This window comes from Poecilia latipinna, unplaced genomic scaffold, assembly GCF_001443285.1.
Source record: "Poecilia latipinna isolate Pla-1442-1.1 unplaced genomic scaffold, P_latipinna-1.0 Scaffold960, whole genome shotgun sequence".
Lineage (NCBI taxonomy): Eukaryota > Metazoa > Chordata > Actinopteri > Cyprinodontiformes > Poeciliidae > Poecilia > Poecilia latipinna.
Genome location: NW_015113576.1, coordinates 21,578 through 37,658, shown reverse-complemented (window position 1 = coordinate 37,658; position 16,081 = coordinate 21,578). Strand labels below are relative to the sequence as shown.

General features: G+C 35.8%; 1 protein-coding gene across 8 annotated transcripts in view; it reads right to left on the bottom strand.

The window, feature by feature from the left end:
* Nucleotides 1–831: 831 nt before the first annotated feature.
* Nucleotides 832–16,081, bottom strand: part of LOC106958057 (glycine-rich cell wall structural protein 1.0) — a 20,378-nt gene continuing 5,128 nt past the window's right edge. Inside the window, exons 4-24 of one of the 8 annotated variants that reach the window (XM_015049770.1) lie at nucleotides 15,889–15,948; nucleotides 15,747–15,779; nucleotides 15,007–15,081; nucleotides 14,857–14,934; nucleotides 13,768–13,797; nucleotides 13,645–13,689; nucleotides 11,211–11,987; nucleotides 10,294–10,344; nucleotides 10,157–10,204; nucleotides 10,008–10,058; nucleotides 8,231–8,284; nucleotides 8,015–8,053; nucleotides 7,871–7,912; nucleotides 7,248–7,292; nucleotides 4,917–4,958; nucleotides 4,712–4,768; nucleotides 3,483–3,557; nucleotides 3,244–3,276; nucleotides 3,121–3,159; nucleotides 1,688–1,744; nucleotides 832–1,146 (exon numbers count right to left, since the gene is read on the bottom strand). In XM_015049770.1, the coding sequence (XP_014905256.1) occupies nucleotides 1,142–1,146; nucleotides 1,688–1,744; nucleotides 3,121–3,159; nucleotides 3,244–3,276; nucleotides 3,483–3,557; nucleotides 4,712–4,768; nucleotides 4,917–4,958; nucleotides 7,248–7,292; nucleotides 7,871–7,912; nucleotides 8,015–8,053; nucleotides 8,231–8,284; nucleotides 10,008–10,058; nucleotides 10,157–10,204; nucleotides 10,294–10,344; nucleotides 11,211–11,987; nucleotides 13,645–13,689; nucleotides 13,768–13,797; nucleotides 14,857–14,934; nucleotides 15,007–15,081; nucleotides 15,747–15,779; nucleotides 15,889–15,948 (1,736 nt within the window). In that variant the 3' untranslated portion in view covers nucleotides 832–1,141. The remainder of the gene's footprint in view (nucleotides 1,147–1,687; nucleotides 1,745–3,120; nucleotides 3,160–3,243; nucleotides 3,277–3,482; nucleotides 3,558–4,711; nucleotides 4,769–4,916; nucleotides 4,959–7,247; nucleotides 7,293–7,870; nucleotides 7,913–8,014; nucleotides 8,054–8,230; nucleotides 8,285–10,007; nucleotides 10,059–10,156; nucleotides 10,205–10,293; nucleotides 10,345–11,210; nucleotides 11,988–13,644; nucleotides 13,690–13,767; nucleotides 13,798–14,856; nucleotides 14,935–15,006; nucleotides 15,082–15,746; nucleotides 15,780–15,888; nucleotides 15,949–16,081) is intronic. The other 7 variants (XM_015049771.1, XM_015049772.1, XM_015049773.1 and 4 more) reach the window with 7 other exon arrangements.

Below are 16,081 nucleotides of genomic sequence, written 5' to 3'. Positions count from 1 at the left end.
TATGTTTAAAATTTTTTGTTTGTTGAAATTTTATTTGGGGGAAATGTTGGGGGGGGGGGGGGTTCATCTATTCATTCTTGGTACGACGGAGTGTTAGGGCCATGCCAAGAAAATAATAAACAATAATAAAAATTACAAAAATAAAGTTATAGAATTATGACTTTATTCTCCTTATTTCAACTTTTTACTCGTACTTTACTAGAAATACTATAACTTTATTTTCATTATGTTTTACTTTACTACTTTTCCCATGTAATTTTAACATACCTCTAGTAAAATTGCATCTTTATTCTAATATTATGACTGTTCTTGTAATAAAAAAAAATGCCCTAATACTCCGTCGTATAACTAAGCAGAAGAGATGATTGAAAAACAAGCCACTTTTTGAAAAGATTTTCTAGCAGTTGTAGTTTATTTTTCAAAAATGTAAGCAGTTAAAAAAAAAGTCAATTAAAATTAGGAATCAGATCAAGTATGGAAAAAATCTGATTTTATTTTTGAGCCATATCGCCCAGCCCTGCAATAATGTAACAACCTACCATTGTGTACTTTTAGGTTTTAGAAATTACACAAAACGCTTTGCTTTATATCTAGATGATGAAATATTACTCTGAAAGCTTATTGTTATCATATTTATGCAGAATAAAAGCATGTTCTCTGAATTGCTTGTGGTGTTTGAGCTTTGATCTATTTAAAGAGATAGTGTTCATTTTAAAGTTCACTGTGTTCCCCGGCATAAACACGGAAGTGGTGAAGCTTCCTGTGTGCGGATGAGGTTTCATTATGTCTATTTAAGAGAATGTGTTGAAACATGAAGTCAGATCATATATTGACAGTTTCTTTTTTATTCAACATCACATTACATGATGACTTATTTAACTGAAACAATAAGATCATCAGGCTAATCTTGATTTACAAAACATAAACACATGTCTTGCTCTTTGCATCTAATAATGGTCATCATCTGACTCAAACTTTGACGAAATAAAACACAAGGTACAGCAGGCTTTGCAAGGTCAAGACAAATAAATGGAGAAATGTAAAAACATACAACAAAAGTCAAACAGAAGGAATAAAACTCTGCATTAATGCGTTACATTGGAAATATAGAGATGATCCACCTACAGAGGGCCGCATTTTCTTAACCTGGTTCAAGACAGATAAAGAATTGAGTCAAAAACAACAACAAAAAACACACATTTCATGAGATTTACCAACACAAGGTAGTGTAAAAATTAGAAAGAGGAAAATTATACATGATTTTCATAGGGATGTGCATAACGAACATTTATACTTTTAATACATTGCTAAAATGCGGTAGCACACATTTCCAAGCCGTATTTAAACGCACCATTTCCAAGCCGTATTTAAACGCACCATGAGCATACACATGCTAACATTGTGTGTCAGAACCATGCTTAGCAAACCAGCAAGAACTAACAATGTTGTGTTTTTTTTTTCAAACAAACCATGTAAGTTGAGTAATTCTGTTGCATACTAATAATGTTAGCTAGGTGATACTAATATATCATGTTAACCTAGTTAACAAGAGTGCTAATGTTGTTGTCTATGTTACATCCCTTGCTAGTTAGTTCATGCTAGCAATACTTTGTAAACAAATAATCTGTATATTTAATGCTAGTCGCAGGATCCCAGAAAGTCAGTTGCAAGGTTTTATCATACTAACCTTTGTAACCGTTACCAAGGCCAGCATTCAGTCCATCATATTTACCAGTCTGCTCCACTGTGAAAATAAAACACCCCAGTTTAAAGTCATTCAAAGTAAAATTGAAATCTGAAAACGGTTTAATCCAGAACTCCAAAGAAAACACACAAACATTTTTTCCCTCACTGTCTGGAGTTAAATACGACAAAATTTCTCTTGTTTTAGGTCAGTTGGAGTTACAAAAATAATTTCTATTCGCTAAATGCCAGAATAATGAGAGAAAGACCAGAGCTGGGTAGAGCAACCAAAATGTGTGCTCACGTAAGAGCAGCACAACTTCAACATATGTTTACTCAAGTAAAAGTAAAAAGTATTTTGTAAAAAAAGTCTACTCAAGTAGCGAGTAACTGATCAAAACATCAATCATGTAATATTTAAAAATTACATAAGAAGGACGGAAATGTAAACATATCTGGAAATTTTAGCTGTGCAATGGCCAAAATTGTGTAATGACCAAATGTGTTGGAGCTCTGCTTGGGTTGCTAGGTAACGGGGCTGGGCTCTGCTTGGGTTGCTAGGTAACGGGGCTGGGCTCTGCTGGGGTTGCTAGGTAACCACACAGTGTCCAGAGGTGGGTAGACTAACCAAAACTTGTACTAAAGTGAGAGTAGCACTACCTCAACATGTTTTTACTGAAGTAAGAACAAAAAGTCACCATCCAAAAAATTATTCAAGTAAGAGTAAAAAAGTATTTGGTAAAAAGTCAACTCAAGTATTGAGTAACTGCTCAAAGAAATAATTTGTTTAAAGATTACGTCATCAAATGGACCAAAATATAAAGTTATGAAGAGATTTTGGTATTTTAGAGAAGCTAATTCATATAAATAAATAAAAAAGTCAGGTAAAATAAATATTTTTCCAAATCAATTTCTTTAAATACAAAATTTATGAAACTTTAACAAAGGTTTGTATCTGTGTCTTGTTAATGTTTGGTTAAAACCTGTTTGTTTCTCATTCAGTGAAGTTTCTCACAGTTGGAAGATAATCCAGAAATTTTACTAAAGTAAAAGTAGCGATACTTCTTTATAGAGTTAATCAAGTAAGTACAGAGTAGTAAAAATACTCCTAAAAGTATTTTTTTTTTCCAAAAAAGTTACTGAAGTAACTGTAACTATCTAACTCTGAGACAGAATATGTTAAACTCTAGAAGCTGAAAGGCTATAATGCATCCATAAAGAGTTTCATTTTCAAATAAAATTTTATTTTAAGGCTCGTTGTTTTGCTATCAACGGATTTCTGAATGTCTGAGTCAACAGAAACACTAAAAACCAACTCATAAGGAGAAACGAGAAACTCATTTTCACACTCTGCGTTATGCAAGAGTACAGCTGCTGAAATCACAATGAGTGGAAGTTGATCAGCTTAGAGGAAGTATCTGGTTTTTACTGACTTACCCAGAGCATCCTGAGAGGCTCCGAGCGCTGCGCCGAAACCTTAACAAGGAAACACAACCAAACGTCACACTTCAAACGTGAATCAAGATTAAGCATCAAAATTAAGGTTTTGCTAAAACTCACCTGTTTGTTGCGTCCCAAATCCTGCAGCAGCACCTAAACCAGAAAGAAAATAATTAAAATCAGCTAAATATCATCATATAAATAAATAAGTTATCGTATTTTTTTTCCTTTTTAGAGACGTGTTTTTAAATGTTTGTGTCATAACCTCAGTGGTAGTACATCTGGTTTCAGAAAACCCAACTAACACCCCAGAGAGACGGCCTTTTTTCCGTCGTGCGCAGTTTCTCGCATGCTCTCACCGTATTTGCTGGCGGTTTTGGCGCTTTCAGCTGCAAGGCCGAGCTGCTGAGCTGCATACGGGTATCCGCCGTCGCCTGAAGGAAATAAAGCGACATTACGCAATACTGAGAGCTGTGAGTGTGAAGAACAGAGGTTGTCATGGAAAAAAAAAGAGGTTTTGTCTCACACAAACAAAAAGTGTGACATTCAACTTAAGATAGTGACATTCTCTCTGTTAAAAAAGAAGAAAATTAAAGTTTAAGACAAATAATTATTCATTTTCTACATCTGCATTTCAAAAATACTAAATCTTGCCAAGTATTTTTGATTGGTTTCTAGTGTAAATATCTAAATCAGACAAAACTAACCTGCAAGTAACTTTCAGCACGATAAAGACGTTGATTTAAGTGAATAATTCCTTAATATTTATGAAAAAGTATTAGTTTTAAGTTAAATAATCTGCAAGTGGAACATTTTAAATGGGTAGTATTATGTGATTTCAGGATTTTTATAGCAAAATCAAGTAACTATGTTACCTTCAGTTGTTAAAAAAATACGACTTAAAAGAAATCTAACTTTGTAGTTTAACACCTCGAAATTGGGCCTCTGTCCCTTTAAGGAACTCCTGCTCTTTCTGAAACTCCGCCTGCAGGAAGTCGTCACAACATGACTCCTCCATTAACCCTTTAGCAAAGTTTTTATTGGGAAGTATCTGACATAATGAGCCCCACTGGGTGTTTGCTAATTGCTGCTGGCTAGTCTGAAGGAGCTGAGTGGGGAAAGCGCTGCTCTGTGAGGTGGATGCTTGGAAGCTGCAGCTTTGAGGAGGAGCAGCGCCCTGAAGGCGGAGCTACGTCCACCCAGGCATTTTGTTCAGCTGAATGGATGAAGATTAAATGACTTCTCAAGCATGAAAGAATCAAAGCAACAATCCAGGTATGTTTTTGATGGAGGAATAACATCATAACATGATGAAAACGCTAAAAAAAAGTTGATTTTACTTAATACTGCCCCTTTAACTTATAATATGGGGGAAAAGTCATGTTATATCACTTATATATTTTACTTTCTTATCAATTTTAAGGAATTATTGACTTAAATCCAGGTCCCATACCTTAGTGAAAACTTACTTGTACTTTAGTTTTGTCTTATTTCAAGTGTAGCAGGGCATTTGCACTAGAAACTAGACCAAAAATCCTTGGTAGTATTTAGTGTTTTTGCTGTGACGAGTTGCACAGGAAACTCCTACCTTCCAGTCCAGCAGGGATCACCGGAGCGTTACCATACGGAACCTGAGCGGCTCCTCCTGAAAGGAAAACAACACCTGACTCAGGTGACTCATAACATTTCTTATCCTGCAGCCTACATGTTGCTTCAGATCCCGGTGTGAGACATGCTTGACTTCTGAGTCACGCTTGCAGAGCAGCATCTACTCATCATGTGACAGCTCTCACCATATTTACCACCAACTGATTCCAGCCCTGCACCAAGTCCTCCTGCAGACAGATTAACAACAGTTTAGTGGAAATGTTTCATGATGAAGGGTGTTTTTAGCTATGTTCTGATACATAAAAATGTAAACTCGGGGAGCGGAGGAGTAACTTTTTTCTGCTTTTAATATTTGTAGCAGAAGTAACGTTTACTAAAAACACTTCTGCCTCACTTAAATGGGGTTGTTTGCAGTATTTATGAGCAGTTAGCGTCTTACTGCTGAGTCATTTCGTAACTTTTCAGGCTATTTGGAGAAGCGCTTTTAATAACTGAAGTATTCATCTACAAACTACTGTCATACTTCCTTCTTTACCAAGTCTACGCTCTCAGTAAAGACATTTTCAATTTAAATATTTAAAAAGGGGAAACAAGTTATTGTGTAAACATACATGGAGTGTTTTACAAAAAAGGAAGACAAGGTTGAATTAGTGCAAATATGCATGGTGTCACTCTGGCCACTCAGACTGTTAAAGGGGACCAAAGTTGCAAAATTCACATTTTGCACGTTTTTGTGCTTCCATTTGCATCTCAACTGCCACTAAAAACAGCCAGGTGCTTAAAAATGCCAGCTGTTTTTTTGACAAGTCACAATCAATGGGCACTGCGCCATTACCTAGCATCGGTGCTGAGCCCGAGCGCAGAGTGTTACCAACAACCCCAGTGGAACTCCAGCATGTTTGGTCAGCTGTACAATGGCTGCTGGAAAAGACAAGTGCTTTGCTGTTGACTTACCATCCAGAAACTACTTGCTGCATTCTTGTTGGTTGTGCAGGAGGCTCCACTTATGCTTCTCAAAGGCATACTGTTGTATAATTGTACGTCTGTTTGCAGCCATTTTTGTGCGCGAAGATCAACCCAGATGATCCTCTACAAACCTAACTGCTCAGTGCTGTCTGGTCCTGTTCTGTTTAACATTGAACTTAATTTGACACATGCATATTTAATTTGATCAAAACCAGAAAAGAAGCCACTATCTTCACAGTGATATTTTTCAGTTTTACCATTAGTTGATGTTGTGTTTTTAAGATAAGACCATTGTAAATATGGGTATTAATGCTTGTCGCTGTGAAATAAACAAGATTTAGTTCAAATTTGCATGATGTCAAACATCAGAGAGACAGAAAATGGGTGCAAGCTGTCTGTGTTAGCTAACAGCTAACCTGAAGGTAAACGTCTAAAGAGTTTGTGTCCAGGATGTGTGCGGTCTGCAGAGATATTAGCTGCCCTTTCAGAATCATGGACCTGTAGAAGTCCTGGATGGAGAGAAAATCAACCCTGAAGAACAAACAGGTCTTTCTGCAGACTTGTTTTTTTCTTGCTATGTTTTAAATTTGTGGTGAATCTCATTTTTACTATCTGTCATCATCGTTTTTCAGATAAAACCATGGTGAATGTGGGTCATGAGTAGAGTAGCTTCACTACACACAGTTAACAGAACTAAACAGATTAAAATCTCATTATTTATTTATTTTAAAAAAAATAATGAACATGTTTTGTACAGACCATTGACCAATCCTAATCTGTTAAATGAAGCATAAGAGGTCACCTTTAAGCCTTTGGCGGCTTGAATCTCGTTGTTTCCAGTTTCCAGTTTTCACTTTCCTTCGTGAACATATTCAGTCTGATTAGCTTCTGTTTTAATCCCAAATATCAAACGTAGCTGGTTTTATGATTTGCTTGTTTGTTTTAGATTTTTGGAACCAACTCTTGAATGAGCTTTTATGCTCACTGGTTATCTTATCAGAGCTGCTAGCTCTTCAAGTTAGCTACATGTTAGCTTCACTCCCTGATGATTCATGGACTCTTCAAACTTATATTGTGTTTTACTTGTCTTGGAAGGCAGCATAATGTGTTTTTGGGTTAGTAATCAGGCTAATAATTTATTCTATGCCTTATTCCAAAGGCTAGAACAAAATTTTACACGTATGGTGGCCATATTCAATATTTACATCAGGGTTGGACAGAAACTTCTAGCTGAGTGCATTGATTTATCTGAGGTCACAATATAACTTCATCATAATATTGGTGCATTCAATATTAATATCACAAAGTACTGCTTAGAGTTCAAAAAATGTTGTGTAACCTAAGAACTTCAAATGTTACATTTTAAATCTAAATGTAACGTTTGAAGAGAAGCATTTCAAGTACAAAATAACCTGCCTTTTGAAGATAGTGATTACAAATACCTACTCAGCATAACCCCACTTGGAACTAAAACATAAAATTTGTATTGGCTCAAAAAAGTTAATAATAATAATTATGTACCATCAATTTCGTAATGGGTTGGTTCTTACCGTAGCCACCCTGGACCGGTCCGGTGTAGCCTCCTGTACCGAGAGCTGAAACATCCGGAAAAGAAAAAATGTCAGTCAAAAAATAAATATTAAAAGCAAACCTTTTAATAAACCTGCGAGCAAGAAACCAGAAACCAAAGTGGAAAAAACACAAAATCTTGAAATAAGACAAAACTAACTAAAAAATAACTTTTCAGCAACATATAGAGAAGCTTGTTTTAAGTAAATAATTCTTTAATATTGGTAAAAACGTACTAGTTCCATTGGCAGGTCATTTCACTCATAACAAGACATTATTCATATGCTATCAGTGAAATAATCTGACAATGGAACTAGTACTTTTTCATAATATTTATGAATTACTAATTCAAAAGAAGCTCCTTTTTCTTGCTGAAAAGTTATTTTTCAGTTAGTTTTGTCTTATTTCACAACCAAACTTAACTGGGTAAGATTGTGTGTTTTTACAGTGTACCAGAATAAACTGGCCAGCTTCACAATAGCTACACCCAGTGGATATGTATCCATAAGCAGACAGCCTATCATTGTTTTTAAAGCTGCAGGTTAAGCGTCCAGCTGTTAGTGTCATCATCACCTGTTGGAGGTTTTCAACAGGTTATTGTTACCTTCAATCTTTCCTGATTTGCTCTCAGCACCATCAGCTAAGTCTGCAGGGTAACCACAGCTCCAATTAGCACTAATTAGCTAATTATTTGTTAACTAAACCAAGTTTTACCCTTTTTTTCTCACCCATATGTGGATTTACTCACCTGCTCCGTAACCATCACCGTATCCGTTTCCATAACCTGTTGGGAGACGAAGAGGAAAGAAGGTTTTATGCCAAAACTTTCATCAGCATCTCTGTTCACAATCAAAACAAAAACTTTCAAAGCAAAATGTAGGTGTGTTTTAAGTGGACGTCAGTTTGGAAAGTGAGAATTTTAATGCAAGCTTTTCTGCATCTATATTGCTGTGTCGGCGCTTACCGAAGCCGTTACCGGCCATGGCACCAAGGTATCCCGTCACGCCATCACCGTATCCTGTCACAGCAGATTAAAAGCATAATGTACAGGATGCAATATGGGTACGGAGTCCCACTAGTGACAAAAATATGCTTTTATGTCTATATAAGGTGGTTATTTTCTAAAATATGTCATATAAAAAAGAAACAAATTACAGAAACAAAACTAAATACTAAATTTAGATACGTTTAAATTTCATTTTGTAGAAGTATTTAATAGTTCTGTAAAATTTGACCCAAATTTTGAAATTTTGTTTTGTTTTCAAATGATTTTTTTAGAAAGAAAAATAATTTCTTTCTCTGTTTTTATTTAAATCCAGTTTAAATTGTGTGCTTGGTATGTTTCTTCTAGATTTGTGACAGTGGTGTTTGATATTTTGAGCTGAACAGATTTTTTTTATGACACAAAGAAGCAAACTATGTGTTTTCAGTTGTATTCAAATGAAGAGACTTCATCTTAAGTCTTGACATAGAAAAGTGTAGAACATGAATTTTCATTTACACACTGCAAAAACACTAAATCTTACCAAGTAAGAACTTATTGACTTAAAACAAGCTCCTAAATGTTGTCTTATTTTAAGTGTACTGAGGTATTTGCATTAGAATCTAGACCAAAATTACTGTAATAATAATAAATTACTGTAAAAATCTGTTTGTTTTTTTTGCACTGCAGTATCCAAGTACACTACATATGTGGCTTACATAGACACACCGACATTTTTGGCACTAACAGAACCCCATAATGAAAGTTTATTTTGGTTTGTAAACCAGACTGGCTTCAAATCCACATGAAAGGACGATAAGTTTTCACTTTCAGAAGCTTTAAGATTCACCACAAAGAAAATCACAAGACGCTGAAGAGACAAAACTCTTTGGTTTGCAGGCAAATAACGAGTTTACAAGGCAAATCAGGAGCAGCCTCGGATTTTCTGCTGCCTCACCTGACATCAGGTTCAAACTGCACATACTTTTATTTATTTATCTACTTCCTTTCTCTTTTCCACTCTACCCAGAATATCTGTGACACTGGGTTAATCAGGGAACATTAGACAACAGAAAAATAAATCAAAATTAGAAAATAACTGCCGAGGTTAAAAGATCCACATTTGTTAAACAACTTCATCGTTTTTGTTGTGACACCAATTGTCATGTTTTGTCTTTTTTTTAATATGTCCATTTTAATGTATATCTGTTTGTTTGGTTTGTTATTTCATTTGTGTTTCTATTATTCATTCTTTTATCTGGTTATATATTTTGGAGATCAACACCCCTTCTGGCTTTTTGTTAGTCTGTAATGTTTGTTGTACATACAATAACTGGTGAATTAAAAATAAAAATGAAGAAAAAAGGTGTTTCAAAAACCATTTGACTCAGAAATAATCATATTTTATACTAATTGATATCTAAATAAGAGATTTTAACAGCTGCATTGGTTTTAAAATGCTTAATTAAATAATAGAAATATAGCAAAGAAGGTAGAATGAAGACTTAGAAATATCAAAATGAAGCCTAGAGATGGAGTACCAGATGTTAAAAAATATCTGGAGGAATTAGAGCATCTTATATAGAGAATTTTGCAAAATAATTTTTATTTATTTACATTACGTTCTACATTCTCACACAATTTTTTGGATCTGGTCATGCAGCATAAAAAGTTCATATCCAGCTTTGAAGAAAAATGCTAACTGCAGAAAAAACATATAATAATTTAAAAGATGTAAGAACGATTGCCACGCGCTCACCGTTTGATTTCCCTGATTGTGGATACGCACCCTGTCCGAGCGCAGCAGCAGCTGGGATGTGGGATTCAGAAAAAGAGAAAAACGTAGAAGTTAACAACCAAAATTTAAACAAATTTTTGAATCAGAATTAAATAAATCTAAAGACTAACCACTAAGTTTTCCAGCAGCCCCTCCCAGATAGGCACCCTGTCCTAAACCTGTGAGAAAAACAAGAGAAATATTTATCATCAGTTACTAAATCGGCTGAAAAGGAGAGAAACTTCCTGAGATGAAGGCCAGATGTTACCTGCTCCGTAACCTGCAGCACCCAGATAGTTTCCTGCTCCTCCAGCGTAACCTGCAGACAAACCAAGAAAAGAAAGAAAAATCTCAGTTGGTGCCGTTAGTTCACCTGGAGGACTGGAGTCAGTCTGGAGTTTCTCTAAACCGAGAGAGAAAAGGGACAGAAAACATAAACTGTCTGCAAGTTTGTTTGGAAGAAAAATGTTTTATTTGCAGTTTCTGCACCAGGTGGAAACTTTCCTGGAATAAATCCAGAGAATCCAGAAACTGAAATGTGAGAAATACATAAAACAATAACAGACCAAACAGGCCCACAGCACCACAGATCCTACCCCATACTTAGCAGAAGGCATAACTTGCTTTGTTTTTTGTTTCTTTTAGCCACAGATTCACTTGGGAGTGTTGATGAAAATTTCAACCTTCGTCTCATCTGATGAAATCAAGTTTTCGATTAAATTCCCTGTAGCATTTAGCAAATTCCACTTTTACTTTTATAATGGTAAGAAAAAAAATGTTTTTTTGTTGTTGTTATTGTTCTTTCACCCAAATACAGAGTTTTAGGGCCATGCTGACAAGAAGCTTTACCAAAGGTAAAAAAACAAACATCAGTTTTATTCTCCTTGAGGCTTAGAAACTTTATCTCCGTCCATGGATGAAGTCTGTATTTTTCATCATCAAAGGAACATAATTTTAAAGTTATTTACAAGACATTACAAAGAAAAAAGGCAGACATAAACAAAAAAGAAGAGGACAGAACAGAACCCTGAGGGACGCCATATTCTGCTGCTGAAGGGAAAAGAATATTAAATACACAGAAGTGCTGATGCATATTAAAGATAAGATGATAGGATTATTATCTGAGGGTGAATATGATCTACGAAAACATGAAAATGGTGGAAAAAGACGAAGCTTTTCTCTTACTTGCCGCCTGTGACTTTCTGTTTACATGTTCAGCTTCAGAAAGGAGTCTGGCATCTTCTTGAGTAAAACCGCCAACTTCCTGCTCCTCTCTGGGTAAGGTGACGCCCAAACTTTGGGCCCTGATCGTATCGTAGCGCTGGGATCCGTCTCTGGCCCTGATTTTGTCTTGAGCCAGACGTCTCTGGAGGTCCTGACTGCTTTCTGGTGCAGTTAAAGGATTGATGGCTGCTTGACGTTGCACGGTGGAGAAAACATCGCTTCTGCCATCTTGACCTTGAGCAGGAAGATTTTTACACCCGAAGCGTTTCCCAGCTTTACCCTCCGAGGGACTAAAGCCCAACATTTCTGACAAACCAGCAGGAGCTCCACAGTTTTTAACATCTTGATTTGCCGTTTCTCTGGGATTGTGAAGACCAGAATTGTAGGAATCCAGACTTTTGGCGTCTTGATCAACAGGAAGTTGTCTGTTTATGCCAGCGCCTGCTAGCATGGCCTCATGACCTCCAGGTTCATATTTTCCACCAAGAATTTTATCCTGTTTATCAAGAGGAAATGAGGGTCTGAGATTTGATGGCGGTACGTTCGGATTGAATCGTTTGACTTCGATTCTTGCATGAATTCTAGGAACAGTCGGACCGAAAACGTTGCTTCTCCTCAGCAATTGTTCTCGCTCTCCAAGCATTTCATCTACAGCTCGGCTCTTTTCTCTTTTAAGATCCTGAGCTGCTTGTGCCAGACTCGCCCCTTCAGGTCCACCCAAATCTGCCGCAGACACACCTGGCAGAGAAATATCATCATGCACTCACAACTTCCTGTTTGGACAGTTGGCGCGTTTCCTGCAGAGGAAGACGCACTGACTGTCCTGGTATTTGAACAAGAACTGATTTTTTTATGCTAATAGGTGAAGCTAAACTCCTCCTTCAGACAACAATCAGTGCTTTAGATGCAAATTATTTGTGGTATGAAGTTAGTTTAGTTGGAAAATCCAGTTTTCTTCTGATTTTTAGAAAATTGTGAACAAAGAAAGGAAGAAAACTTTAAGAGTACAGCTTTATAACCCAACCTGAGCTGAGAAAACGACAACATGTGACTCTGACAGACCAATCATTCACAAAGCCCAACAAACACCGACTGCATGATGACAACGCATTTTATCCATTTACATAATTCGTTATGATGAATAAACTCCTTAGGCACAATTTCTTTTAATTGTTGAAAAATTACATGAAGAGATGAATGAATGAATGGAGTTCAACAATACTTCTGAGAAAACCAAGATTCTTGTTTAAAAGGGCTTTTTATAAGACGGAAGTGTAAAGTGAAGTTTAATGTATTTAAACTTTAATGTACTTATGTTTTGCAATTTTAATGAGGCTACTGATAATTATAGCTAATCAAAGGAAATTCATTGTTATGATCCACAGCTGTCAGTGTTTTGTTTTTTTATGTTCCTCTATAATTACTTCTGGGTTTATTATTGTTGGAAAAGGTCTTGCCATACTTAGTTATTACCAGTAAGGTTTTGCCATGTAAGCTTGTTGTTATTGTCACTAAAGTTTTGCCATATAGGTTTGTAATTATTACCATTAAGGTTTTGCCATATTGGTCAGGAACAGCTGTTCAAGAGGGAAGACACACAAAAGGAATCTGAATTACGCATGCACAAAATACTAGGCCGTCTTAAGAGAATTAAATCCAAATGTACAAGGAAATGAACACAAGAATAAACCGAGAAACTGAACACAATATGACAAAACCGTAGTAAGTTATTATGGTTAGACCTTTTCTAACCGTAATAAATCCAGAAGTAATTAGAGAGGATCACAAAAGAAACCCAAAACATTAAAACAACATTTCTGAGATTTCATCTAAAACACAGTTTAGCAGAAGATAAACAAAATTACCAAAAAACATGTTTTCTAACCCCACATGTCTGTTTTAAGCTGCAGTATCCACACATTCATTGATGCCAATGCAAACATGCAGGAGACATTCAAACATGTTCAAACAGCAGCAATCAGCAGTCAGCAAACAGATGTGATTTTCTTTTCAAAGAGAAACAGTAATTCAGTTTGAGGAAATAACAGAACGATAAATTTATGTGCAAGTGATGCATAAAGATAAAACAAAGAAATATTGAGACATGAACATTTGTAGATTCTTGTATCCCCTGATTGATAGAATATCTCAGTAAAACTTTAAATGAAAGCAGATGTGACAGATGTCTGTGTTTACACCTACATTAGTTATACTGACTGTATGCATTGGTAACAGAAAACTTTAGCTGCAGAAAACCATTGCACCAGTAACCACAAGGAAAAATGCTCCAAATTCAGGAAATTTGAGTAAAAATAGAAGATATTGGAAATTATGTTTGTATAAAAAAGGCCATAAATCACAAAGCAGGTGCAGAGGATGAGGATTCAGTACTAACCTGGCCGTACTCCTTGGTACCCCATCCCAGGGAAAGCTCCATATCCTGGCATTGAAAACAAACCAACATTTAAATAAGGCAAGCTGTTTTGATGAATAATCGTGGAAAAAGCAAAGTATTTACCTGGAAGTTGGCCGAGGCCTGCACCATAGACTGGAAAGTCACAAGAAAGAAAAAGTTGAAATCTGACTTAAAAGATGGATAAAATATTTCCTGATGGAACTCTGTGACGTTAGACACAAAGACTAAATGTTTTTTGTAGTTTTGGTAAAATGCAACAGAGACATAAAAGCAGAAGTACAGGTTTCAGTGGTTCTTTCATAAACAGTTTACCGTCAAAACAACAAGAATATCAAAATTTAACCCTTATGTGAGTGAAAGTTCAAATCAAATGTGTCAAACTTAAGATATGGGAGGCAAATCCAGCCTGCCACAGCTTATTATGTGAGCCAAAACAGAACCTTCAAGATAACAATCATATGATCAATTATAATTTTATCAATCAAGTCAAAGCAGTTTTTATCTGTATGCTCCAGTTTTTCACAGAACCAACAGATCCCTGCATTTTATTTTGAAGTAATGCAGCAGAAGCTGCATTTCCATTGACCATATAACTGCACAATTTGATTTTTTGAAAATAAATTTTATTAATGGAAACACCTCAATTAAAAATAAAAATTCCTTGTTTTTCAATAAAAAATTTTTTGGATGCTAAGATGAGCAAATGTTTTTAAGGAAGTAATTAGTTTATTTTACAAAACTGTAAATTGAATGACTTTGTTCACATCACATGAATCACATGATCAACAACCGCATGTTACTGCTGGCAGAAACCATGAAGAAGAAGATGACAGGAAGTAGTTTTGAGGATGATGGCGCTGAATGTTTTTTAATTCAAGTTTTTTCAAATTTTCAAGTTATAGTCTGTGATCGATGTGACTAGTAACAAAATGTCAAATTTTGCAAATATTTCTAAATTAGCACCAGAAAATCAGTGACTGCAAAAAAAATCACAAAAAAAAAAAAAAAAAAAAAAATGAAATCCTGGAGGGACAGATCAATCTGAAAAGATATTAAATATTTAATTTTAAGAACTTATTGAATGCAGAGACAGCTATTCATAATTTGAAAGTTAATGGTTTCTATGATCTTTATTTGACCCAAAATAAGTTAATCACTTCTGGTGTAGAACTTGGTTCCTGCTGATCTTACCACGTTTTCCTGCCTGGCCCAGTCCCAGTCCGTTGGTGAGCCCAGCGCCCAGTCCCATTCCTGTTCCCAGGCTGGCGCCTGAAATCACAGGAGTGAGGCATAAATGGAGGCAAAAGGGGCAATTTGTGAAAAAGATGGAGGATCACCTACCGTATCCCACCGGGGCTCCATATCCACCGGGCTTCAGGCCTCCTCTTCCTCCCAGTCCGAGAGATCTGTGTCCTCCTGGACGCCAGTGGAAACTAAAGTTTGTGCTAGTTCACTGCCATTTGGTTCAATAATTTGACTCAAATAGAGAAAAATCATAATACGACTTTTTAGTTTGCTTTGACATCGGTTTAACTTTATGTAAAGTTCCCATTTTTTATGTTTTTGAACTTCCATTTGGCTCTCAGCTGCTTCTAAAAACAGCCTACATGCTTAAAAAAACACCCAGTTGTCTTTTGGTAATAAGTTGATGTTTTTCGGGGTCTGAAAAATGAGCCGTTTCAAAAACCACCAGAATGTTGAGTCCCATTCCAGGGGCACTCCACTGTTACTTAGCAACCACAGCCTAGCTGCTAGGCTTGGGTTACCTAGCAACCCAAACAGAATTTGAGCTGGTTTTACCTCTAAATGCAGCTGTAAAATGTAAAATGGCTGCCAGCAGCAGCTAATTTGGATTTAAAGTGGCAGTACCCCATAAAGTAAAAGAAGCTTATAAAAGACAGAACTGACCAAACTAAAATATCAATATCTAAGGATGATTTTGTGCAAAAGCAAATGTTTTGTTTCACTCATGGACTAATCCGAACCTGATCAGGAAACCTTTAAAATGAATTATTTTGACTTTGCCTTGACGTCTATCTGCTAACGCTACAATTATTAATAAGAATTTGATCTTAACTTACCAACACCAAGATGAGCCGCAGGATAACGTCCAACTGAGATGAAAATATACACAAATAAATACAAAGATTAAATACAAAAATGGCTCTTTTTAAAGTTATTAGTTCACAGGGAGTGGTTTTAATCTGGAAATAAATGACATACTCCCAGTCTTCATTGCTTTTGTGCCATATTGGTTTCCTACTGCTCCCAGGGCTCCAGTAACTGGAAAGAAAAGAAGACCGACTTTTTATTTGCGTTTTTTTTTTTTTTTTTTTTTTTTTTTTTTGAAAAAAGTTTGTGGTACTTATTGTTTTTAAAAAAAGGGATTTAAAAAAAAATAAATAATTCTTTTAAT